Here is a 27861-nt window from a genome sequence, read left to right on the forward strand (position 1 = left end):
TCCAGAGTCAGGTCACCTTTCCTTAAAATTATTAAAGTCGGCTTCACAGGGAGCTATACCTGAAAGCCAGATTTGTATAATACACCTCACTGTTCGTTAACAGGAAACCACAAATTTAAGTCTCAGCATGGTGCGCACTCAATGCTGGCTCTCTAATTCTTGTCAACTCACTTGAGGTATGTAGATATAAAGGAAATAATTGTGCCTGGGTCTGGTAGAGTTCCTGGGTACTTAGCTCAGTTGGTGGAGCATTGGCGTGCTCAGCCAAAGGTAAAGTGGAAAATAGCAGCTTCTTCCTGATGTATTTGCGCAATGTGTAAGTAGCAAAGCTAAGAATTAAAATCTGATTGTGTTAAAAAATTTGTGCATTACTTTCGAAGTGATCCTCCTAGTTACTCATCACAAGCACTTGAGGGTTCAGACATTACATTCACATTTAAAGGATGTTTATAGAAGCTTACAACTTGAATTAGATTTTTTTTCATTAGTGAAGGCTTCTTATTCCACTACAACCCATGAATCTGACCTCAAAATTGGATACCTTCCTTGCGAGTTTATTAAATTTCAGGAGCTGAGTTGGATGTCTTGCTCTTCCAAGAAGTGTCGAGGTATTTAAAAATAGGCTTAAAACTATTAGTAACTGACAGTAGTAAAAGTTCATTATAAATTACAAAATGACAAATACAGATACTGATTTGAACTATTGTAACAGTAAAGGGTCATAGTGTCAGTGTAGTAAGTGAGGTGAGAGTAAAATGAGTGAAGCTAATGATTGTGTGCATGTATGGGTAATTCTGTATATCTCACTCATATAGCGTGCATGCGCATGCGCACACACACACACACACTCACACTCACTCACACTCACTCACACTCACTCACTCACTCACTCACTCACTCACTCACTCACTCTCTCACTCACTCTCTCACTCTCTCACTCTCTCACTCACTCACTCACTCACTCTCTCACTCTCTCACTCTCTCACTCTCTCACTCTCTCACTCACTCTCTCACTCACTCACTCTCTCACTCACTCTCTCACTCACTCTCTCACTCACTCACTCACTCTCTCACTCTCTCACTCACTCTCTCACTCACTCACTCACTCTCTCTCTCACTCTCTCACTCACTCACTCACTCACTCACTCACTCACTCTCTCACTCACTCTCTCACTCACTCACTCTCTCACTCACCCACTCTCTCTCACTCACTCTCTCTCACTCACTCTCTCTCACTCACTCACTCTCTCACTCACTCTCTCTCACTCACTCACTCTCTCACTCACTCACTCTCTCACTCACTCTCTCACTCTCTCACTCACTCACTCACTCACTCACTCTCTCACTCACTCTCTCACTCACTCTCTCTCACTCTCTCTCTCACTCACTCACTCACTCACTCTCTCTCACTCTCTCTCTCACACTCACTCTCTCTCTCACTCACTCTCTCTCACTCTCTCTCGCACTCTCTCTCTCACACTCTCTCTCACTCTCTCTCACTCTCTCACACACTCTCTCACACACTCTCTCTCACTCTCTCACTCTCTCACACACTCTCTCACTCTCTCTCTCACTCTCTCTCACACTCACACACTCACACACTCACACACTGATTCACGAGGAAAGGTAAAAAATTTAGGATGTGAATTCTGAAGTCATTCTGAATCAAAAAGTTCATATGAATATGAGTCGAACGGTTATGGAGATATGGCTCTTTGATTTCACAAAAACTTCTGGGATTCCATTGTATTAACTCGCGTTTAGAGACAGATAACAGACAAATTTAAAGTTTATATTCACGTATGCATACATACCTAATATTCTAGACGTCGAGGTCGATGTTTTCGCACATTTTCAAAGGCAGCTCCTTCTGCTTCAATGCACTGTTGCGTTTGGGAGTGAATCGCGCTTGTTGCTGTTCTTTATGCCGCATCCAAAATACGGACGATTAGCACCTCTCTCGTTTCCCTCTTCCTTTGCTGTACTAAGTCTTTCATCCAACTCCACAGACAATAAATACTCTTCGATATGGTACCCTTCTGTTTGGAAAGCGTCGTTCATATTCAGCGACGGCACGCAAGGAGCTTCCTTCGCACAAACCATAAACATACACAATATCGGCGTATTCTGTAGTCGAAAATTTATAAGACATCTTGAAAAACACAACACTTCCGATAACCGTACATGTATAACTACTGTAATGTAGGTAGCTGATTAAACTTCTGTGAACTGATATGTGATAGTGTATTTATGTTATGTACTGGTTCTATATCATCACAGTCCACACCTGTGGAGTAACGGTCAGCGCGTCTGGCCGCGAAACCAGGTGGCCTGGGTTCGAATCCCGGTTGGGGCAAGTTACCTGGTTGAGGTTTTTTCCAGGGTTTTCCCTCAACCCAATACGAGCAAATGCTGGGTAACTTTCGGTGCTGGACCCCGGACTCATTTCACCGGCATTATCATCTTCATATCATTCAGACGCTAAATAACCTAGATGTTGACACAGCGTCGTAAAATAACCCAATAAAATAAAAAATAAAAATATATCATCACATCAGACAAGGGCAGTCAATTGGACATTAGTAATGACCCACCACCTGGTTTGTTTCCCTTATCTACATCACTCACAATGCAAATTCCAATGTTACGTCATTCATTGCAATCAGTGACCTTGTCTCACATCTCATGTCAGCAGCATATGGTAACGTCTGATTCACATTGGGGCGAGACGTTTTACCAAAAAAAAATGCATCTAGCTCTGCCATCGTTCGAAAACGGACCTATGTTTATATGAACTTTTTCACTCAAAATGGCCTAAGATATCGTATCCTAAATTTTTTACTTTTCCTCGTGAATCATATATATATAATATATAATATAATATATAATATGTGTTACGATTTACCGAGTTTGAAAATAAAGTGCCTTAAAATTGAAAGGTCTGGGGTACGATCCCCTGAGATTTGAACTACTGTGACAGCGGTGTTGTGGCAGTGGAATTATAGTGTTATAGTCGCAATGAAAGTGACAGTGAAAAGTATCATAATGTCAGTACAGTGAGTTTAAAATGTGCGAAAATATATATATGCATGTATGGCTAATGTTGTAAATCTGATGTATGTATAGGTATTAAGATCTAACGAGCAAGTCTGCCTAGATAGCACAGGCCTTCTATGTTCGAGGTTGCGGGTTCGATGGCATTTAAGTGTGCTTAAATGCGAAACTCTTCTTCTTCCTTTCTAGGATTAGGTCACCAATAACCTGTTCAGGTCTCAAGCCCATCTTTTCCTTGGTCACCCTGGATCACTTCTACCATTTGGCTTGTATTTTTATTTTAGTTTGGTTATTTAACGACACCATATCAACTACTAGGTTATTTAGCGTCAATGAGATTGGCGATTTTTTATTTTTTTTATTGGGTTATTTTACGACGCTGTATCAACATCTAGGTTATTTAGCATCTGAATGATATGAACGTGATAATGCCGGTGAAATGAGTCCGGGGCCCAACACCGAAAGAGATCGGTGATAGCGAGATGAGACTGAGGATTCGCCTTATATTGCCTTGCATTCACATTACGGTTGAGGAAAACCTCGGAAAAAACCCAACCAGGTAATCAGCCCAAGTGGGGATCGAACACGCGCCCGAACGCAACTTCAGACTGGCAGGCAAGCACCTTAACCAACTGAGCCACACCGGTGGCTTTTGGCTTGTATGTAGTAATTATTTTGGGTAGTCTTATTTCTGACATTCTGTCTAAATGTTCTTTCCATCGATGTCTGTATTCAATTATCTTTTCTTGTACAGAAAATATTCCTAAATCATTTTTTATAGACTCGTTATATAATTTATCCATCCTTGTACATCCTTTAACTGCTCTTAAAAACTTCATTTCGGTAGCTTGAATGTGATACATGTCTTTCTTTGTTAAAATCTACGATTCTGCTCCATATAGAACTGGAATGGCCATCATCTTGTAGAACCTAAGTTGTGTTAATATCAGATCTCAAATAATTAAAATATTGTTCTATTATTTCGTCATTTATAACTATTTTAGCTCTTAAAGGTAGTTTGCCTTGAAATGCCATCACTTTTGTTTTTGATGTTGATATTTTAAAATTATATTCAGGTCCTAATTGATGTAACATATAAATGGCTCTTTGTAAATCATCTGATTTCTGTATTATTACCAGATCATCTGCATACATTAAAACATTCATATATATTTTATCTATATTTATTCCTTTTGGGCTGTATTCCTTCCATTTCCTTATAGCATCATCAAAATATATATTGAAAAGAGGTGATATTGTACACCCTTGTCTGACTCTTTGATTTGTTAAAATTTCCTCTCCAGTATAATTATCTAAATTCAGAATGATTTTTGTACCATTATATAAGCTCTTTAGTTCTTCTATAAGTTGAGTGGGGTAATTTCTTACTCTCATATTTCATAATTTTCTTCTTATCACTCTGTCAAAGACTTTCTCAAGGTCTACAAAAGCCAAATAAGTAAACAAATTAAATTCTCTCCTTTCTATTAAATTGTCTTATAATAAATATATTGTCAGAACATGACCTTCCTTGTCTAGCTCCATTCTGTTCTAAAATCAATGCATTATTGGTTTTAATCTATTATTTAATATTCTAGCATATATTTTATATTCAGAGTTCAATATGCTGATACGTGTATACTTACTTGTAAAAGAACTGCGATACAAAATTCCGGCACACCGGTGATGCTGATATAACCTCAGCAGTTGCGAGCATCATTAAATAAACCATAATTTTTCTAGTGAGCATGGTAGCACTGGAGACAGTGCCTTGAAATCAAGAGGTTTGGGGTTCGATCTTCCGAGACTGACAATCCTGACTTAAGTTTTTCGTGGCTTCCCTGAGTCACACCAGATAAAAGCAGGGATTGTTCCTTAAAATATTGACCAAGATAACAAAGTTTGCTATTCAGAACTGCTAAGTATTTAGATGTGTACTGATTAGTGTAGATTTGTAGCCTAATTTTAGTCCAACATTTATTTATATTTTTTTATTTATCTTTTTGTATGTAACTCACCTGGTGAAAACCTAGTAATAGTTACTACTCATATATTGAATGAATTAATATTTATTAATAGCTTGGGGCCATATTCATAGACATTTCGCAGCACGCGCTACGAGCATAGTAAGTTAGCCCTGGCTAGTACAGAATTCAAATCATACTGTATCCTATCGCTAACACTGGTTTATGAATACGAAAAACGCTGATCATCCACCAGAAGCCCGCGCTAAAAATGTCTATGAATACGGCCCTTGTAGTCTGAAAGAGCCTGAGTTCAAGCCTAGAGAGGGACAGGGTATTTCATAATAACTTTAAGGTGACCGTAGGGTCCAGTGTCTCCTATTAAATCGAGAATGTAGTAATTTCTTGGAAATAAATAATGACTTGAACGAGATGTTTCATGGTTCTAGTATGAAGACTCAGAAGGTATGTACGAATAATCACTACCTTCCTGCTTCTTGTACGTCTTAATGAATGTACAGAAACACTTTTTTAGTACAGTAGAAGCTCGCTAGTCCAAACCTCGCCGATCCATGGCAGGGGGGGGGGGGACAAAACGGTGGATAGTTGGTTGTTTAATCAATTGTCCGAAGACAGGTCTGAATCTCTCAAGTGATACCAATATGGCACCGCTTACGAGACAACTAGGCCAGGAGATAATGGGGTAGGGTGGCCAGTTCCTTACCCCCTCCATTGCATACAGCACCAATTAGCTATGTATTACACTAATCTAGGGTGGCCAGACGTCCCGTTTTTGATGGGATTGTCCCCGTTTTGAAAAAGTATGCCCGGGATGCCAAAAATGAAGTCCCATTTCCCTAAATTATTGTTGAAATATTTCTTTTTCTTTTATTTTATTTAATAATCACGTAAAACATTAATTTTGTATTGTTTCCATCAGATGTCACCATAATGAATTAAATAAAGGCCATATTAATCACAAAATGTAATTTCAAAAATGTGTCTTGCACGGACTTCTATAGTTTCCTGAAGGAAAGGCTAACACTTTTAGAGCAAATTCATACATCAAAGAAATATGATGCTGGTTGTACAGTTCATCTTCATAGAGAATGTTAAAATAGTTAAAAGGTAATACGAGGCAAAAAATTTTGTTATGAAACAAGTTCAGAATACAGTGACATGGATATAATGTAAGGTCCAATTAACCTTAAATGTTTTAAACAGATAAGTTACGGTAACCTAATTAATCCAGACTAGTTCCAATATAAACAAATGGTTAACTTAAGCCAAATATCCATGCTACTCTATTCTCTTTTATGTACTTGCATAATTATTAAGCCTATAGCCTAGTTACTGTAAATGGTGTAGTATTTATTACTTTAAAATAAATAAAACTGGACTTTATTGCTCACTGACATTATATAAACACAAGTAATAATGAATGTTCAGATAAAATGTTGATTCATGTGGACTTTAATAAGTGTCCCATTTTTTTTAATTTGGGAATCTGGTCAGCTACATTAATCAGACTTCAGATGTATACAAACAAATTGTTCTTCCTCTGACACACATTGTCAAGTGAGATGTACTGCCTGATATATATGTAGGTATACTGATTAAATTTTGTGTGTGAATGCATGTCACAGTCTAGTATAGACAGCCACGAAGCTGAATATGTAGGGAATATGCATCCATAGATAGTTGCTAACCACTAGGATCGCTCCTATCGCCTCATCAGAGACAATGCGAAATGGTACCGGCACAGTCTATTGTTCCTAGTACTTTCATCACCTCAAGCTTCGTGACTATATACTAGACTGTGTGCATATGTGTGTGTGTGTGTGTGTGTGTGTGTGATTTTAAGACTAAAAATACACATACATTGTGTTACCAAGATAATTTATTTTATTCAACGAAATACAACCCTGCTATTCTTTATAACATATACTTTTCAATTTGCTTTAGTCAATGATTCCACAATCTCACTGCCTGATGCAACATCAACAGGTAACATACCATCAACATCAGTAACATTAGGATCTGCCCCATTATCCAAAAGAAATTTAACAACATCAACATGGCCACAAGAGGCAGCATAATGTAGAGCTGTTTGTCCATCCCTATCTTTGAGGTCAACATTAGCTGTCAAATCTTTGACCAAACATTTCAACATTGTTAGGTGTCCTCGGTCAGCAGCCCAATGAATTAGTCCCATTCCTTCTGAATCTATGATATTAGAATCTGCTAAGGATGATTTTTGAGCAAATTCCCTAAACTTCTCCGCATTTCCTTCCTTTACCCAATCAAAAACTGTTTTATCAGCATCATCTATATATTCATCTGTACTGGACAAGCTACTAACTGCAACCCAACCACTTTTTCCAATGCCACTATCATTTCCCTTCGAACTCAAATTTGTATCTTTCCACCCAGGATCATGATCCGATATTAGTTGTATATAATTCTTCATAGCTGCTTCGCGAGTCATTTCTCCTAGTGACTGCCATGCTTCCCACTTTTGTTTTGCTTGCATTTCATACCAGCGTGGCTTAGGGATATTACATGGCCCTTCTGTAGCTTGCTTATAATATCCATAAAACTCTAAAAGCTGTCCTGTATCCATCTTACCCATAATAAATTTTAAATGTTCTGCAGCTCTTTCGAACATTTCTGAGAGTTCAGATGTATCATAATCTGCTTCTGCCATTGTTATCTGTGTAATTTCAGATCACTCTAAACTAAACTAGGCCTATACTGCAAATACATTACTACGCAATTAATAAGTAATAAACTCATTATTCTAACACGTTAGTTGCTAGCAGGCTGAACTGTCAGTATACTTCCTTCTAAATTATGATTTTGTTTGTTTGTGGCACTATCATAACCTCCTTGAGTGCTGAAAACTACAAAACCATAACCACGTGACAAACCCGTATTACGGTCAAATACAACACTAGCGGTAATTACATGCCCAAATTCTGAGAAATAATTCTTAAGTTCACGATGACCAACTGTCCAGGGTAAATTACCTACAAAAAGCTTGTGTACTGCTCTTGCTGCCATTATAAATCTTACCTCTACTTAAAAAAGATCTTATCTCCGCTTTAACAGACTAAAGAAAAATAGGCTACTTGATAAATTACACACGCGTTATTTCCAACAGGTGAATAGTATGACCATGCATTAACTCAGTAATGTCTATTCCTGATTCAGCTCCTAAATTATTAAGAGGAATATGTTCACACTGCAGTCGCCACTTATGAAGTAGGTGTTCTATTGACCAATCAGCACTTCTCTCTTGATAAGTACACAAAAATCTTGCTTGGGGATTCTTTTCTAGGAGAAATGCAACAGTAACAATAATATCTTCAAAGACTGAAGGATCGTAAAAGCAGTCTGAACCTAAAATAAGATCAACTGGTCCTAGAGTAAAAATGTTACCTAGAAATAATCCCCACGTAAGCCCCAATACACGGACTTGACTAGGTAAAAGTCCATTCACTTCACAACAACGTTTAACGTGCTGAAGGCTCTTCGGAAGACTTGCACTATCAGTTAATGTTACAGCTGCACCACACTTTGCAGCCACAATGCCTGGTAAGGCAGTTCCAGAACCAAGTTCCACTATATGCTTCCCCTGAAGTTCTCGTCGGTGCTCCCAAAGAAACCACGCTAAAACTGGAGCTGCAGGCCACGTGTAAAAACTGTAACTCGCCTGCAATTGCTGTAAAAATCAAATTTACAATTAAATCAATACCTACTATGTAGGTTATGAAGATACGAACCGGTAGCTACGCTTTTCATTACGGCAATGTATTTGATAATATGAGGTAAATTAGAGAAAAAATATAATTATTACCTCAGGTATAAATATTTCTAGCGATTCAACTTCGTTTTCTCCAGGTCTATTACTTCGTGACTTAAAAAGAAACTTTTTTACTTGTTCGGCTACCCCATCGGACATTGGAAGTAGTTCCAGGAAGTAACACATGTAGAACAACTGAACAACTATTTTCTGTTCTACTTTGTAAGAATTACAATTTTTTGTTATATTACAATTTATTTAAACTATGCTTATTTTACTGAAGTTATTTATTTTATGAAGAACAATTACTTATGTGTATAAAATAATTTGACTGAACTGCTATAAATTAGTTAAATATGGCCGTCAAAAGTGAAGTGAAATGTGGAGTTCCAAGGAGAAAATCATCCCAGTCTGTTAAATTTTGTATTAAAGAAGAAAGAAATGCTTCTTATAAAAAGGTAAAAATTATTTATCCAGAATTAACTTATTGTAATAAGAACTAAGGTTATAATATTATAACATACAACTTCACCATTTATAAGATGCATTTCTGTGGGAATGGAATGTAGGTTATTTAAAATTGGAATTGATTTACATACTTAATAGATTTAAACATTTTCTTATTGTGGAAAGTGATATAACTTTTTATCTTCTTTGTGCTTAGGTTTCGTCAATTCTACAGAAAGCCGAAAGCGAAAGAACGGAAGAAGAAAAAGAATTGTTGTTTAGCTGTTCAGAACTTGTCAAAGAAGTTACAAGAAGGTGAGAAAATATATTTTAAGACTACCAACAAACATTGTTCCCCAAACATTATTAGAATAATTATTTATCATACATCAAATAATAATAAACATGACTTCCCTAATACATAAACCAGCTTTTATTTTTTCATGCAACAAGCTATGCAAAGAGGTAGGCCTATAATCGAATAGACTCAAAAAACGCAACTGAAATTTAAGTCTAAAAATGTCAAACATAGAAGTTCTGTAATGAATTTGCCACTGTATGAAGTTATGCAGTTTTACAGTGGATACATTTTTTTATTCATTACCGGTTTTTTTTTTTTTTTTTTTTTTTTTTTTTTTTTTTTTTTTTTTTAGGTTGCGTGGGACAGTGATCAATTAGGCCTGCCATCGCGATCCTCTTATTTGTTAATTTGAGGAATTCGTGGTTTTATTAAGAGCTTAATTAATATATTATAGGTCTATTGTAGCCTATAGCCTGAGAATTATTTCAGTTTTTCAAAATGCAATGTGGACAGTTTCTTGTATCTTTTAATGTCGGTAGCACAGACGTTTTCAAAATTATTACAAAAGTCAGGTATTTTCCTAGTACCCGGTACTCGTTACATAGACCACTCTTACACTAAATCTGGAGTAATTTAAGCTTATCAATCAAATAAATGATTCTACTTACTGTTTTTTTAATCTTGAGGTTGTGTTTAGGTAAAGATAAGTTATCTATGTACCTGTCATTCGAATAAATAAATAACTTACTGTTTTTTATATGCTCACCTGTTTGTAATTTCTATTTTATACATATTTCATTGTTATTTTCCATCCGAAGATCATCAAGAACGATGAATATTACTTAATATCTCCTATCTTTCTTCAAATAGTGTTTATATGCCATGTTAAATTTAATTTGTTTTCATAAGTTAACAATGATGCACATTGGGAGCAACATATAAGAAATTATTTTACTACACAATCCACGCCATATTCGCGTTGTTTTGAAATGATTAATCGAAGATGGTTTGCTTATTGTTTATTACACGCACTTTTATGTAATTTCTATTCCATACTTTTTTTTTCTATCCCACGATCATTAAGAATGGTGAATATTATTCATGCTTGTCTCCTGTATTTCTTAAAATAATGTTATGTGGCATGTTAGTTTTTATTTGTCGTTATTTACGTAAAAATGATGCGCCAAAAATAATAATAATTTCGTACACACTGCACATCCTATATATTCACATTTGTTTTTCAGTGATTTATTAAAGAATGTACCGGTACCTTCAACTCAAATGTGATGGACCGGTTAATTATTATAAATTAATTGCATGAAGGTTTGGGGGCCAAGTCCCCAAGAGGGGTTTTAGGCGGCGGAGTCCCCTAAAACAAGAAAGAACACATTATAAAATGTAACTCAACCCAAAGGTGATGGACCGGTTAATTGCTATAAATTAATTGCACGATGGTTTGGGGGCCAAGTCCCCAAGAGGGGTTTTAGGGGGCAGAGCCCCCTAAAGCAAGAAAGAACACATAAAATATAAGTCGGGGTGTCGGGCACTGAAAAGTGCCTTTTTGGAAAGCATGGTAATGCGCATTTGACAAACGCAGTGTATGTATTTGCTAATAATCCCTTTTTATTTGTCGTTATTTACGTAAAAATGATGCGCCAAAAAATAATAATAATTTCGTGCGGTACTCACTCCATTTCCTATATTCACATTTATTTTTCAGTGATTTATTAAAGAATGTACTGGTATTTAAGACTAAATTAGAAACATGTTACATAAATCACCCTTGTGCCAAAAGAGAATGCTCCCTGGACCAAATTGTCGTATTTTGCAGTGGTCGTCAGTATTAGACAAAGCATTCAAAACAATACAAGAACAAATAGAAGATGAGAGCTAAAAGAGTAAGAAAAAAGGCAAACAAATACACAAACAAACAATGGCAGTTTACAGAAGAAAAAAAATTGAAGTAAAGAATCAATGAAATCTAAGAATGAAAAAGAAAAATGATAATGGTGTGTCAATTTTTTCCATACACTGAATTAGAGTCCATATACGTGGTTCCGTAAAAGTTTGACTGACTCTCTAATTATGAGGAGGGCCAGTTCATTCAGAAAAGATTTGTGCAGTCCTAGGGTCTTACAGAAATGAGAAGAGAAGTTGGGTATCATTCCTCTTGCTCCAAACATCAATCCCGTAACACTGATATCATGAAGTTGGTATTTATCTTTATAATACGAGATAGTTGGAACGTAGATTGCTCGTTTCTCCTCATGTACGCGGGCTGTCCTTTATAGGTTTCAAACCTGATGGTGGGGTCGATTATCGTACCCTGAGACAGGGATTCGCTAATGGCGATTATGTCAATTCGTCTGTTACTGCCATTGTCGGCGATTCCGTGGACTTCTTCATAGATGGCGTATTTTAGTTTTCTAAGGGCATCGGCCAATTTAGTTCTAATTACATGATGCCTATGTATACGCAATGTTTCGCCATAAGGGCAGGCTCCCAGGACATGTCCAAGGGTTTCTATCTCACTGAGGCATCGCCTGCAGTGGTCGTCCTGAGACCTACCGGGTATGGCTCTTACAGCGCTTACGTTGGCAGTCATCTTGATAGCCTCCTTCCATTCACCGCTAGTCATTCCATCGGGCTTAGTTATCCATTTGTTAGAGGGAGTGAATTCACTGTACAGAATAATGCCTTTTCCCTTTTGAGGTAAGTTGCACTATGCGTTGTACTCTCGCTGGCGTAATTCGGTCCTAATTTTTCTGGTGTTTATTACTCCTCTCGTAGAAGTTAGGTGTTGTACGTAGCAAGATCTATTATTCAATTTATAGGATATTTTATGAGGTTGTCACGACTGAGATATCTATTGTCAATTGCTTTTATTTGTCAGAAGGCCTTGACTGATGGGTATATAAGGACTGGCACTGTTAGCGGTGGAGGTCGGGGTTTGGGATGGCTCACAAGCAACAAGTTATACTAAATATGTTAAACATAAAAACGACCTATGTAACGAGTACCAGGTACTAGGAAATTACCCAAAAGTCATAATAAGATGCGGAGGAGGTTGCTTTTTGCTTGTTTAAAAGAATAAGTACAAGTCAAATATACCTATATGTAATTTCAGAATAGAAAAACGTAAGAAAGTGAAGGAAAGACTTCAAGAAGTAGAAGACCCACCTGATCTCTTGGCAGAGAAGTGTCATAAATTGGCCGAAGCTGTTGCAAGTTCAACATATTTAGTGGTGTACACAGGAGCGGGAGTTAGCACTGCAGCATGCATTCCAGATTACAGAGGAACTAATGGCATATGGACACTTTTACAACAAGGAAAAGATATTGGGTGAGTAAAAGTTACTATCATTTTAAGTATGAACAGGTGATAGCCTATGGCTGCATAGTGGCATTAGGAAATCAAAGAAATGTTTTTTTTTTTTTTTTTTTCACTGTCTCATTACACGAAATGCAAAGAGAAAGTGTTATGATGCTTGAAAAAATCAATTTCAAGATTTTTACAAAAATTCGTATTTACAACATCTATTATATCGGGTTTAATTATGTCTTGCTCCTATTTTTCGGAATGTAGGCAACACTGCATTTTATGGGATGACGTCATTGGAATTCAGGTTACCTTCGTATAGGGAAATCTCCTTGCACACAAGCCAGATGCTTTACCCCTACTCTACTGGTGACTTTAATAAACAAGGGAACAGTTAACTTAGTTGTTACGTACGAAACTGCCTCCACAAATGATACGCATTCCAGTTTCAGGGGTAAAGAATTGTATTTACGGCATGCCTGTTAGTGTGCAGTATTATGTAACTTCGAAAGAAATAGGGGCAAGAGTTACATTCTATATAAAAAGGTTGTATATTTTTCATTCTGTCAGTCTGTGTACAGCCATTGAATGGATTTTGTTTCTATTCAGTATGTGAATCAGTATACCTGGAAATGATTGACATGAAATGAACCAATTTTAAAATTAACGAGTCTTTATTTAAAAAATAAAATATGGTAATTTATTAGAAATTGATTGAAATTGATTCTGACCATTTGTTTATTATTATTATTATTATTATTATTATTATTATTATTATTATCATCATCATCATCATCTTCATCATCATTACCATTATTATTTATTATTATTATTATTATTATTATTATTATTATTATTATTATTATTATTATTATTATTATTATTGGCTAAAGCAAGGAGATGCACTATCACCTTTACTTTTTAACTTTGCTATAGAATATGTCATTAGGAAAGTTCAGGATAACACAGTGGGTTTAGAATTGAATGAATTACATCAGCTTCTTGTCTATGAGGATGACGTGAATATGTTAGGAGAAAATACACAAACGATTAGGGAAAACACGGAAATTTTACTTGAAGCAAGTAAAGCGATAGGTTTGGAAGTAAACTCTGAAAAGACTAAGTATATGATTATGTCTCGTGACCAGAATATTGTACGAAATGGAAATATAAAAATTGGAGATTTATCTTTCGAAGAGGTGAAAAAATTCAAATATCTTGGAGCAACAGTAACAAATATAAATGACACTCGGGAGGAAATTAAACGCAGAATAAATGTGGGAAATGCCTGTTATTATTCGGTTGAGAAGCTTTTGTCATCTAGTCTGCTGTCAAAAAATCTGAAAGTTAGAATTTATAAAACAGTTATATTACCGGTTGTTCTGTATGGTTGTGAAACTTGGACACTCACTTTGAGAAAGGAACAGAGATTATGGGTGTTTGAGAATAAGGTTCTTAGGAAAATATTTGGGGCTAAGGGGGATGAAGTTACAGGAGAATAGAGGAAGTTACACAGCGCAGAACTGCATGCATTGTATTCTTCACCTGACATAATTGGGAACATTAAATCCAGACGTTTGAGATGGACAGGGCATGTAGTACGTATGGGCGAATCCAGAAATGCATATGGAGTGTTAGCTGGGAGGCCAGAGGAAAAAAGACCTTTAGGGAGGCCGAGACGTAGATGGGAGGATAATATTATAAAATGGATTTGAGGGAGGTGGGATATGATGATAGAGACTGGATTAATCTTGCACAGGATAGGGGCTTATGTGAGGGCGGCAATGAACTTGCGGATTCCTTAAAAGCCATTTGTAAATATTATTATTATTATTATTATTATTATTATTATTATTATTATTATTATTATCATTATTATCATTATTATTATTATTATCATTATTATTATTATTACTCAGATTTTTAGGGAAATTATTTATTTTTTATGTGTTAAAAATCGGGAAAATATGTGACAAAAAAGGAAAAATATTTAATTATGTTTCAATTATTTTATGTGAATATAAATAGTATGCAGTACTCACAAGTATAAATTATGCTCTCACCAACTGCTCAAGAACTGCAGTACACAATGTGATTCATCTTCAAGTTGTTCATCATAAATGACTGACAATTATCGTGTTAGACTGCCTTGTACTGGGAAAAAGAGTGCTCGATGTCACAAGAAGTCAGCCTGGTAAATTTATAATAGAGCATGTCACTCACTCCCACATCAATATCCTTTTCTTGCTGACCGAAACTCACTATTTTTTTCAAACACATTTCTGTATTTTTCTTGTAACATATGTGCTATAGATCCACTAAGACTGTTAAGTTTTTTCTCGACATCACGAATATGCTGAACTGTTTCTGACAGAAGGGTCCATCCCATTTTGAAAGAACAGAATACTTCTGAAATATTTATGGTAAGATTAATAAGGAGCCCTGGTCATTGAAAAAAAACATGCGCTCCCTAGCGATTGGAAATGAAAAAGAGGCAGCAGATGTTTATGAAATTATAATTGCTTCTTGAATCAGTGTCGTGATAACTTACAAGGTATTCCTAAATGACACATCAGTGTTTATGTGTGTTAGTTACAGTATGGTACAATTTTTTAGTGGTGACAGCTCTTATTGCTTATAGTGAGAGAGCAGATTGCAGTTCCACAGGTCCACAGATAGGCAATTCCGAGAAAAAGTTGCCACCTGACACATCTAAGCAACTGCACTGGACATTTGGGTGATGATTAATCTGAAATGGGGCATTTGTCTAAAATTATTTGATGAAAACTTAATTTTTATGTGTTTTATGTGGATGTTTGAAAATATGTAACTTACTAGGCTTATTTACATAAAAAATTCAAAATAGGTGTTTTTATGTGAAATAAAATTTAAAATATATGCTCAGGTGACCTTGTTCGAAACTTAAAAAACAATTAGGCCAACGAGTTTCTGTTATAGTGCAAATAAAATATATTTATTTGCCTAAGAATCCTAGCCCTAATTATTATTATTACTGTTATTATTATTATTATTATTATTATTATTATTATTATTATTATTATTATTACGTGATAAATGAAATTATATTTATAATAGGCTTATATCTTAAAAAATATATATATATTTTTTTTTACAGGAATGAATTATTTACATAATTGTTTCCAATTCCTAACTTCGTTATTTAAACGGAAATTGAGCAAAAAGGAGACTATAGAGGTGGTCAAATTATTAGATTAATATGATCACATGTGCAACAAAGCTGTATATTTATCGGCAGATATAATGAACAAAAATGTATTTTGCACAGAAATAATGAACAGAAAATTGAGTCTTGAAGTTACTAATATTTTGTGAACATTCCCTTATTCTTCATTGACATGCTGATTTTGTCAGCGATGCTTTCTTTGAATATCAGCATTATTTAGCCAGATATCAGACAGTGCTTCATTGAGTCCATATTTTGTCGTAAACTTCTTTTTGTTCAGTTTCTTCTTCAGTATAGATCATAGATTTTCAATTGGACCCATATCCGGCTTTTTTTGCAGGCCATGGAAGAGCAAACTGTTGAATATCTTCTGCAGTATATTAATTAAAACACCAACACAGCCAGACAAAATATATCTAACTGTTGGAAAAATATACCAGAAGATGTAAACAATCATATTTACAACAATATATAGTTTGACAACTTCAAGTGAAACCCCGTAAAAACACGCCAACTTCTGGAATCTCTCTCTTTCTTTCTTCTCTCTCCCTCACTCCTCGTCATTCAGTCACCAATCACCACCTAAATATCTGAGAGGGTGTGTGTGCGCATCACGACCAATAGAAGAACCACTCTCCAGTATTACCACAATAACTGATTCTTCATTTTTGCCTCGACTGTCGGCTAGGAAGGTTCCAGGCAACTAGTCAACCTTTTAATGCTTTTGTTAGCAGGTTTGACAAACTGAGTGGACCTGCAAGTACATAGTGTATAATGCTCTCCCCCTCCCCCCCATGCTTTCTCACTTGCTCCCCCCCAAGACAGCCAGCGCTCACGTAGTAACTCGGTCAGGGTTTCAGTTCGATTTGTCAGTCTATGATTTTGTGAATTATACAAATAGTTGATGTGACGAATTGTATTATGTTTAAAAGAAAAACATTGTAGTCTAATAATTTGGCCACCTCTGTATATACATTTAAAAGTTAGAGTTATGCCACGAATTGAAAGCTCCTTCAAACAAATATTTTAAGATAAAAGATATCTACACGGATTGTTTTCTAAAATAAACGTCTCTAGTTGTTTCGAAAATAAGTAAAAAAAAAGTTTTTCTGTCAAATTAGATGTTCTAAGGTGTATCCATAATTTATTATCCTTGTTTTCAGTCTTCATGATTTGACACAAGCTGAACCTACAGTCACTCACATGGCTCTCTGGAAACTTTACAATGCAGGTATACTGAAGCATGTTGTTTCTCAAAACTGTGATGGTCTTCACCTCCGCAGTGGCCTACCAAAACGAGTGCTGTCAGAAGTGCATGGAAATATGTATATTGAGGTACGTACTACTTATTTTTAATTAAGCACTCTGTTAGCCCTGTACTTGGTAAATTCGCTTTTCATCCATCCCAGAAACTCAGATTTATATCTTAGTACATCTAGCTTGGGTTTTATAACCAGACTAGTGGCTTGTGCAGCAAATGCTGCTGCAAACTAAGTTTGTTAGACATTCAAATAAAAATTTTTCAGATTTATTTTCAATGAAGAATACTTGTCTTTTTGATAGTTATTTGCTTCCATAATAATGAAACATACTCCCTCTGAATGGATTTTTTAGGCCAAATATTTTTTCTTTAACTTATCCAACTTCAGTTTTTGAGTTTCAACGCGAAAACGCAAGTATCAATGCCAGGACGATAGCAGTAGCTATTTCAGGTCATTGTGGATTGTAGGCAAAAGTTAAAAAAAATGTCAGGTTTGCTAAGCTTTCGAACAATAGCATTTTCGTATAGCTGCTGCATGTAGATTTTGAAATGTAGAGCATAAAATCATTTTATCCTACTAAGAGATCTTGCTGAAATGATCTGGAGACTACAAAATTTTGTAGGCCTCTTATTTTATCAGTAAGTAATACCTTTTGATCTTTCCTTAGGAACTGTAATTTTTGCGCTCTCTCGAGCCAATACTGAAGACAATGACACATATCAATATCTACACTACACCATTAAGTATATGAAAAAGACCCAACCCCACTGGGTTAATAAGTATAAAAATATTTGATTTTTAATAACAATATTATTATCTTACTTAAGTTTTGTAGTTCTATATAGCAGCCAATCGTAAAATTATAGAAATGAAGATCTAAATTAAGATATTCTCTACATTTACTTACATAACCTCAAAACGTTTCACTTTCATGTCATCAATATAGCATCAATATTAATTAATTGATGAACTAGTGGACTTACTCGTGTTAAATATGTAATATTTTTCCGGCTTACAGCTGTTTCAGTGCATCACGTACCATCATCAAAGCCTACTAGATCGCGGCGTCATCTCGAACTTCTCTGCCTGTTAAGAGGGTGTCTTTTATTGTTGAAATGTGTTGGATTGTGTAGTCGAATAGTGTGTGTGTACTGAAATTGATCTGTGTGTTGAGGATTTGATCGGGGTGTGTTTTAGTGTGTTTGTATATTTCATATTGTTCTAGTATGTTGAGTTTTTGGTTCAACACACAGATCAATTTCAGTACACACACACTATTCGACTACACAATCCAACACATTCCAACAATAAAACACACCCTCCTAACAGGCAGAGAAGTTCGAGATGACGCCGCGATCTAGTAGGCTCTGATGATGGTGTGTGATGCACTGAAACAGCTGTAAGCCGGAAAAATATTACATATTTAACGCGAGTAAGTCCACTAGTTCATCAATTAATTTATATTCAAGTGTTAAAAGTGGTGTACGCAAGATTCAAAATGGAGCATCAATATTATGTACAATTAATGAAAAATAGATGCATCATGATATTAACTGTAATAACATTTAATTTCTAACGGTAATAATGTCATCAAACCACCTCAAGTTTCGTAGATTTGAATATCCAATACACAGCTGTACTCAGAAAATTATACACTGCAGAATCAGTTTTTAATAACAAATTGAATTGAGCTCTAAATATGTCTGCAATCCTGCAGGTCATGGTTTTCGTGTAATAGCCTATTGTTTATTGTAGTGTGTGTTTTGTTCTGAAATTCAATCAAGTCGGCCGTGATTCAATAAAATTAGTTCTCAAAACTGACAACAGATGGATTTTGGAAAATAGGAAAATTATGTAGGAAAATTGACATTTCACTGAAAACTACTACTTTTCCAAAAAACTTTGGATGCCAGGCATGAAAATGAGGGATCACTCATTAAAATCCGTTCAGTCGTTTTCCCGTAATTTCCATTACCAGTTCAAATTATATATATAGATAGGATACTAGAATTCTGTGGTTAACTATTCAGGACCAAGCCGATTTTTTGTGACAGACACCCCAGAGTTGAGTTACAATGTTAGAGGGTTTGATAAGGGGATAGCTATGCCTTCTGAGAATAATTGGGCTACAGTGGCTTGGCTTTGTCACTAGTTCATGTGACGAGGTTAGAGATTTTTTTTATGCTATACTTATTCCTTGCACAGACAATTAATTTAGATTGGTTTGGCTTAGTCCCTAGTTCAGTGACAAGGTTAGAGGCATAGGATTCCCATCATGGTTTTTTCAAAAATCGGGCACTTGCAAAGTTTAATTTTTTTTTTTCCAGCATGTAGGCCCGTCGTTGCTCTGGATGCACCACAGCCTTAGGCTTATTGTGCTACCTATGTTTTATAATTTAATACCAATTCATCAGCCCTGTTACCTTGATTAAGGTATACAGTCCAGATATAGAACTCGGTTCAAAATCTTCTGGTTCTAGAGAATCTTTCCCAAAGATAAGGTATCTTCTGCAAGCCAATGCATCACAGGAGCAAGTAATGTGCTGGCTGTTTCAAGCTCCTTCCCCGCAGAATCTACAGTCTAGGTTACCTTGAAGTATGCCCAAGTTTCACTTTAAAAAACTTGGGACATTTTGTAATGAAAAAGGGACATGTTAAAAATGAAGAAAACCGACAATAAATCACCACAGGTTATATTTTAAATGAGACAGCACTGTACTGGTATAAAAATACACACAATAACATAAATTCGACTTATAAAATAAGTATAAATTACAAAAATATATACTTAATAGTACATTATGCAACGAGCCTATAATGATAGTAATTAAGATGCAATTATGTTTGTTTATGAAACGAGCGCAAGTTTAATAATTTTCATACGAGCGTCTTAATTACCATTATAGGCAAGTTTCATACGACTTTTTATGCTCGAACATATTTCTAACTTGAAATTATTCAGAAATATTCATTTTATTTGTATCTGACAGAAGATCGGAAGTGACCTTGTTCATAGCTCGAAATTGTGAGATGTGCGCAGACGCGAAAGTATTGATTTTTTCTGAGGAACAATAATGTCATTGACCTTGATGTAATGCAGAGAATGTATAACCTGGAAATTGATTTAGAATTGAAAAACGAGATGACAAATTGAATTTATTTGAATATTATTTACAATTAACGCTAATTATTATAGTACCAGAACATAACCTTCTGCGACAGTATTGGATTTCCAGCCTCCGTGACGTTTCCCTCGTCTTTCGATTGCATATCCGTGAATAATCAAAAACCTGAACTTTAATGAATAGGTGTACTTTAATGACATGCATTAAAGGACTGCTACCAGGTGTATAATTACTACATTTCGGCATGGTCGAGCATAAAAATAATTATAAATCACAAATATACTTACATAAAAAAAATGCACCTTTAAAAATACTGCTAACAGACCTAAATCAAAACTGTCATTAGAAAATAAACTTCTTGTTTTATAAAGTCATACTGAAACCAATCTGAACATACGGCATCCAACTGTGGGGAACTGCTAGCAACTCAAACATTGAAATACTGCAGAGATATCAGTCTAAAACTTTACGTTCCATTGTCCCTGCATCATGGTATGTCTGTAATGATGTCATTCATCATGACCTAAACATTTGAACTGTGGAAGAAGAAATTTCTGAGTTCATTAAAAAATACCTTCACCAGTTAAATCAACATCACAATCATTATGAATTAAATTTGCTGGATAATTAAAAAAATAAGAAGACTTAAAAGGACCAATGCTCTCCACCTTCTAATCATTTTTACTACATCTATTTGTAATTGTGTTATTTTTCTTACGGAGTGTTGTCATGGGATAACATCTCCACTCATGTCAGATTCTTTTATATTATTTACTTATTGTCTTATATTGTATTACATAAAGTTTCATATCCATTGTTCAAGAATTAAAGCAGAAAATCAATATCCCGAATTTAAAAGAAAACTTACAAATTAAACCAAACCCTTTAACTCTATTAAATATAGAATATAATCTAAATTTAACAGAAGAAATACTGAAATCAGAAGTAAGCACTGAAATAATGAAACAATTGTCTTTAGAGACAATTAATATTAGGTACCCTCCACAAAACTGGCTTCATTTATACACCGATGGATCCTTGATCTCCAGAGAACAAGGTGCCGGTGCAGGTGTTACGTGCTGTCTCTTCTCACTTTATAGATCTTTTGAATATGGAACAACAAGTTTTGATGGAGAAATCATTGCAATAAGTGAAAGTCTCAGGAATCTTCTATTTCACATCAATAAATTTAAGAATGCAGTTATATTGTCAGACTCCAAAGCAGCTATTCTATCAATAGTCTCTAAACACACACCTTTATCTCAAACAGCAGAAATAACTAAAATGCTCTCTCAATTAATATCACTCAATAAAAGAATTGTATACCAATGTTTACCATCCCATTGTGGAATCCTGGGAAACGAGAATGCGGATGCTTTAGCAAAGAAGGGCAGCACTGCTACTTACAGACCTGTTACTAAATCTATGTATTACTCTGTGAAAAGATTTATTAAATCTACATACTTAGGCTTCAACAAACAAAATTTGATAGCACAATCTCAAGGAAAAAAATGGAACTCTCTGCATCATAATCCACAGTTAATTCCCGATTTACCATGCAAATCGTCTGTAGCTGCATTTAGATTGGCAACAGGCCATGATTGTTTGGCCAAACACCTGCATAGAATTGGAATATATCAGTCCCCTGACTGCCCATTGTGCAACTCAAACCAAGAAATGGATTCGGAACACCTCAAAATCTGTGCTTCAGTGGCTGACCATGATAATATCTTTGAAAAATATTGGAGTGCAAGAGGTCAAATGACTTTATTGTCAAACGCCTGGCATTAGAAAACAACAACAACATATTGTATTACATTATGCTTACTCTAGACAGATTGTAAATTTGGGTTGTTAAATAAATAAAAAAAAAGTAGTGATGTGGTTATTTTATTTTGAAAATAATGAACTACTGGTGTGTGTTTATTTTACTTTCAGGTGTGCTGCCAGTGCAAGCCATCTCGCGAGTACTGGCGTCTGTTTGATGTAACGGAGCACACAGCTCGTTTCAGTCATCGTACAATGCGCCGCTGTTACAAATGTATGGGTCCGTTAGTGGACACAATTGTGCATTTTGGAGAACGTGGAAAATTGCAGTGGCCTCTGAATTGGTCCATAGCATGTCAGGCAGCTGATAAAGCAGATGTGATACTTTGTATTGGATCCAGTCTTAAGGTACATTCATAGTCGATCATTGAAAATATACATTTATGCTCAAATTACAATAAGTGTATAATGTTTAACTCCCCTTTTCATGACATAAAATGACGTAAAAACTTCACAATTTTTTCCTTTCGTACTTAACGTGTTTCGTTGCCGATTAGCATGAAAATGTCAATCTTAAATAAATCATTGTTGTCAAATTCAGATTCTTAAAAAAATTTAGCTTTAAAATGATATACCGGTATGACATGTTACCAATGCAGAAAAATGAAAAAAAGTGAAATGTCATGAAATCGTGGAGTGACTGTAACCAAAATTTGCTGTAAACATACATATATTTTTATTTCTTGTAATTCTATGTCCTTTTAAGGGGATCAGATATTACGACAATGCGTCTGTTTTATAATGCTTATATACGATCAAAATTGACCTATGGATGTGAAATATGGGGAGGAGCATCAGCATCTCATCTACAAAAAATTTCTGTTCTTCAAAATTCAGCCTTAAGATTATGCCTAGGAGTACCAAAAACCACGTCAGCTGTTGCCCTAGAAATTGAATGTAATATTCAACCACTCAGACACTATATATTACAAAAGGATCTAAAAATACATTTAAAATTGCAAGCCTCATCCAGATCTCAGATATTCTTCAAACTGTCAGATGATATCCTGTGTAATTTCTATAAAATAAAAAAAGAAGAAATACCAATCTATATCACAGACACACTCATTGCTAAAACTCCAGTTGTGAACGAAATTCCTCCATGGAAATGGGTGATTCCAGGAAATCATTCCAAAAATGATCCTCCATACATTCTTAAGTTAGATTCCATGGAACTACTCTGCAGTACATATAAGGATCACCTTCAAATTTATACAGATGGATCTCTAAATCCTAATAATGGGACATCAGGAGCAGGGTATTATATTCCATAATATCAAGAAAGTTATTTCATACCATGTTCATCCTCCTCCAGTCTTGACACTGAATTGCTAGCTATTGATGCTGCTCTTCAGTGTGTTACTCAAATTTCTGAAAAATCTATTTGCATATTTACCGACTCCAGGGGGGCTATATTTAATATAATTAAATATGTACCAAACCTATATGCACATAGAATTATTCCAATTCAGAAACAACTAAGTAAACTAAAAGAAGTCCAAAAGGGAATAACATTTCAGTGGATACCTAGTCATTGTGGTATACCTGGAAACGAGAAAGTCGATAATATTGCAAAACAGGCAACATATTTGCAACCAAGACCTCTTCAAGTGATATTTCTATCCAATGCTTTTGCTTCAGTAAAGTCTCATTTTACAAACCTATGGATCAACAATTGACTCTCTTCTGACAAAGGAAAAATTTTACAGTCTGTACAAAAGAAACCAAATGACCTGGAAATGTACAAAAACTTGCTCAGACATGTTCAAACATTTTTAACAAGAACGAGAACAGGTCACATTGTCACTCAATTGTACCTACACTGATTTCACATTTCTGATAATCCTACTTGTCTGTGGTGTAATAATCATGATGAAGATCTGGAACACATTCTTCTATACTGTTCATCCATAAACCACAAAAGAAGTAAATTAAAATCATCAGTACCAGTTGCAGAAGACACAGCCCTGCAGTATATATTGACTACACCCCACCTCTGGCTACTAGCAACAGGCATCTATAATGAACACCGATCAAAATACCCCTCATTTCTCGTGAAAAACAACTGAATAGACTACAGTGGACTATAGTGGACTTTATGTTGTCAGCAAACAGCTGGATACATTAAGAAGATTGATTGATGTCCTTTTAATCACTGTTTTTCTTTATGATATGTTCTCTGTTGTAGATCAAGTAACAATGAATTCTATATCTGAGGAGATTTATCTTCTGTTTTATCTTGTGTTTTCTCTGTCTCATTTTAACCAGTGGCCTTACACTTTTCTAACACCAGGGAGTTCAACTTTTTGTATATATCTATTGATAATTCAAACTCTTCACAGTCCACTGCTGTGGAGTAATGATTAGTATGTCTGATAATGAAACGAGTGGGTCCAGGTTCAGACCCTGGTTGGAACAAGTTAACTGGTTGAGGGTTTTTCGGGTTTTCCCTCAACCCGTTACGAGTAAATGCTGGGTAACTTTCGGCGCCCTGGACCCTATACTCATTTTGCTGGCATTATCACCTTCATATCACTCAGATACCAGATAGCCATTGCAGTTGATAAAGTGTCGTAAAATAAACCATTAAAAAAGACTTCACAATAGTGAAAATAGAATGGGCCAAAGGTTCCACTCGTGATTATTGATAATTGTATTTATTTCTCACAAACTGTATTTGCAGTTGTTACTGGAAAACAAACTTAAAATTAAGGAAGAATTACGTTAGTGCCTAAGAGTTAAAGAAAAATCATAATTTTATTTTGTAATTTCAAAATCATTTGCAGGTGTTGAAGAAGTATCCTTGGCTATGGGGCATGGATAAACCAGCAAAAAAGAGGCCTAAATTGTATATTGTTAATTTACAATGGACTCCTAAAGATGATCAAGCAATCTTGAAAATTAGTGGTAAGTAGCATTCTTTATAACTATTGCTGTTACTACCAGGGTTGGCAAGCTAATTTACTTGTTACGTTTTTACGTAAATTATATATAGTTTACTAGTTTGGTTTGTTTTTTGTTCTGTATGGTACCTAGTATTACAGCAGAATTAATGCAAGAAGGTGGAAGTGCATTATCTAGCGAAATTTATAAGTTTGTACTTGCTATCTGGGAAAAGGAAATTGTACCAGAACAATGGAAGGAATCCATAATTGTACCTATCTTTAAGAAGGGGGGGAAAAGACTAACTGTAGTAACTTTCGAGGAATATTACATTTGTTGATGTCATACAAAATTTTGTCCAATATTCTTTTGAGAAGATTAACTCAATATGTAGATGAAATTATTGGGGATCGTCATTGTGATTTTAGGCATAATAGATGGACTATTGATCAGATTTTTTGTATTCGACAGATATTGGAGAAAAAATGGGGATATAAGGGTACAGTACATCAGTTATTCATAGATTTCAAAAAGGCATATGACTCAGTTAAGAGAGAAGTTTTATATAATATTCTTATTGAATTTGGTATTCCCAAGAAATTAGTTCGATAATTAAAATGTGTCTCAGTGAAATGTACAGCAGAGTCCATATAGGCCAGTTTCTGTCAGATGTTTTTCCAATTCACTGCGGGCTAAAGCAAGGAGATGCACTATCACCTTTACTTTTTAACTTTGCTCTAGAATATGTCATTAGGAAAGTGTAAGATAACAGAGAGAGTTTGGAGTTGAATGGGTTACATCAGCTGCTTGTGTATGCGGATGACGTGAATATGTTAGGAGAAAATCCACAAACCATTAGGGAAAACACAGGAATTTTACTGGAAACAAGTAAAGAGATAAGTTTGGAAATAAGTCCCGAAAAGATAGAGCATATGATTATGTCTTGTGACCAGAACATGGTACGAAATGAAAATATAAAAATTGGAAATTTATTCTTTAAAAAATGCATTTAACGGAGAATGGAATAGTGATTGTTCAGGGTGATATTAATGCCAATAAATAACCCCTGCGGTGGCTTAGTGGTCAAACCTCCGGCTTGTCACGCAGGCAGCCAGGGTTCGAGTCCCGGTCAGGTCTGGGATTTTTCATTGAAAAATCGATTTTGACACTTGTGGCAGACAAGGTCGCAGTTGGGGTTTTTCTCGGGATTCTCCCGTTTTTTCTCATATTAGGTATTTACATCATTCCGTCACTATTTCTCCTTTTCATCATCATTCCATAGCATTTCCTGATGCCAGCTGGTGATGTACGAAGGGGGCTGACCTAGGGACGAGGGGAGTTGCCTGCTCGAAACTTGGATATGTCTTAGTGTAGTCAGCCGGTGTGGATTTGGGAATGTACCTAGCTTGGGGGTTAGCGCAGTAGGTCATAACAGGTCGCAGTGCTGGGCCATAGTGTCTCCTGCCGTAAATTTAATTCAATGCCAATAAATGGGAAAACAGAAGCACTCCTTACCCAAAGAACCCCAGCTGTAACCTTGCTCACCACAAGCTGCTGTACTGGAATTCAAATCTTGGATCACCTGCATGGCAGGCTGATAGACTAGACCAGTGTTCCGCAACCTTTTTCTACTCACGGCACACCCTAGATGAGCCTAGACTCAACTGGGCACACCAAAATATTAATCCCTTCAAAAAAAATGATGTGACTCTATTAATATAATTACGTAGGCTCTAATGACATCAAATTTATTATCATTATTATTATTATTATTATTATTATTATTATTATTGTTGTTGTTGTTGTTGTTGTTGTTGTTATAAAACAGAAATCGACTCTTGCATTTATTAACAATTTATGAACTTTAATTCACTGTAGAAAATGAACATGTCTATTACTAATATTTATTTATTTGTCTAATGGCTAGTACATGATATTTACTATCATTAACTGGGGGAAAAACAAGAAAGTGGTGAACAAAACTATGGATTAAGTAACTAAAAACATTCGGGCTCTGGCTTCCCAGTAGCGGTCGACTTCCTTGGAGGATTTCAGAGCAGGGCATTTTGCAAGATGTTGTCTATCCATGTCTTCCTGTTGATGGCACAAAATGCAGGATGCTGATGGAAGGATGCCAAGACGATTGAGGTGTTTACCCAGAATGTCATGTTCAGTGTTAAGACGAAAGCTTGCAACTGCCAGTCTTCTGGGTTCAGGAGGTATATCCTTCAGTAATTTCCTTCGTTGTTGCGAAATGTTTATGTCCAGTTCTTGTTGGTGATTATTTTTTTGTAGCTGCTTGATATATTGTTTTACTGAGTTAAATGACAAAGGTTTCCGTGGGTTTATTTTGAGATTGGCACCCTTCTTAGCTAATGTGTCAGTCTGTTCATTCCCATGTAGATTACAATGTCCTGGGATCCACTGTAACACAACTGTTTTGCCACGTTCTTTTAAAGTTGCAAGTATTTTTTGACAGTTATTGATTTGTTCTGTGTAGGGGTGATCAGTTTTATTTATGGACAAAATGGCTGCTTTTGAGTCGAAGAGGATGACGGCATTTGTGAATTTATCCATGTGGAATAAAAGTTGATTTAAGGCAACATGTATAGCTTCAATTTCTCCATCATAGGCAGATAGATTATAACCAACTGGGAGATAGAAGCAAA

At 35.5% G+C, this 27861-nt stretch overlaps 3 protein-coding genes across 4 annotated transcripts in view; 1 reads left to right on the forward strand and 2 right to left on the reverse strand.

Moving 5' to 3' along the window:
* Window positions 1-6900: 6900 nt before the first annotated feature.
* anox (acyl-CoA-binding domain-containing protein anorexia) lies at window positions 6901-7725 on the reverse strand. The gene has a single exon (XM_069829252.1). It carries the CDS (start codon window positions 7723-7725, stop codon window positions 6970-6972), a length of 756 nt encoding a protein of 251 aa, XP_069685353.1. The 3' UTR covers window positions 6901-6969.
* Window positions 7726-7860: 135 nt separating this feature from the next.
* LOC138701897 (histone-arginine methyltransferase METTL23) lies at window positions 7861-9030 on the reverse strand. The gene is made up of 2 exons (XM_069829254.1): window positions 8878-9030; window positions 7861-8742 (listed from the first exon to the last, which is right to left on the reverse strand). The coding sequence occupies exons 1-2, from the start codon at window positions 9007-9009 to the stop codon at window positions 8158-8160; spliced, it is 717 nt and encodes a 238-aa protein (XP_069685355.1). The 5' UTR covers window positions 9010-9030; the 3' UTR covers window positions 7861-8157.
* A 17-nt stretch (window positions 9031-9047) lies between these two features.
* Window positions 9048-27861, forward strand: part of Sirt7 (sirtuin 7) — a 50074-nt gene continuing 31260 nt past the window's right edge. For both annotated transcript variants that reach the window (XM_069829247.1, XM_069829248.1), the window contains exons 1-6: window positions 9048-9281; window positions 9488-9585; window positions 12699-12914; window positions 17259-17430; window positions 22421-22657; window positions 25096-25216. In XM_069829247.1, the coding sequence (XP_069685348.1) occupies window positions 9180-9281; window positions 9488-9585; window positions 12699-12914; window positions 17259-17430; window positions 22421-22657; window positions 25096-25216 (946 nt within the window). In that variant the 5' untranslated portion in view covers window positions 9048-9179. The remainder of the gene's footprint in view (window positions 9282-9487; window positions 9586-12698; window positions 12915-17258; window positions 17431-22420; window positions 22658-25095; window positions 25217-27861) is intronic.

This window comes from Periplaneta americana, chromosome 6, assembly GCF_040183065.1.
Source record: "Periplaneta americana isolate PAMFEO1 chromosome 6, P.americana_PAMFEO1_priV1, whole genome shotgun sequence".
NCBI lineage: Eukaryota > Metazoa > Arthropoda > Insecta > Blattodea > Blattidae > Periplaneta > Periplaneta americana.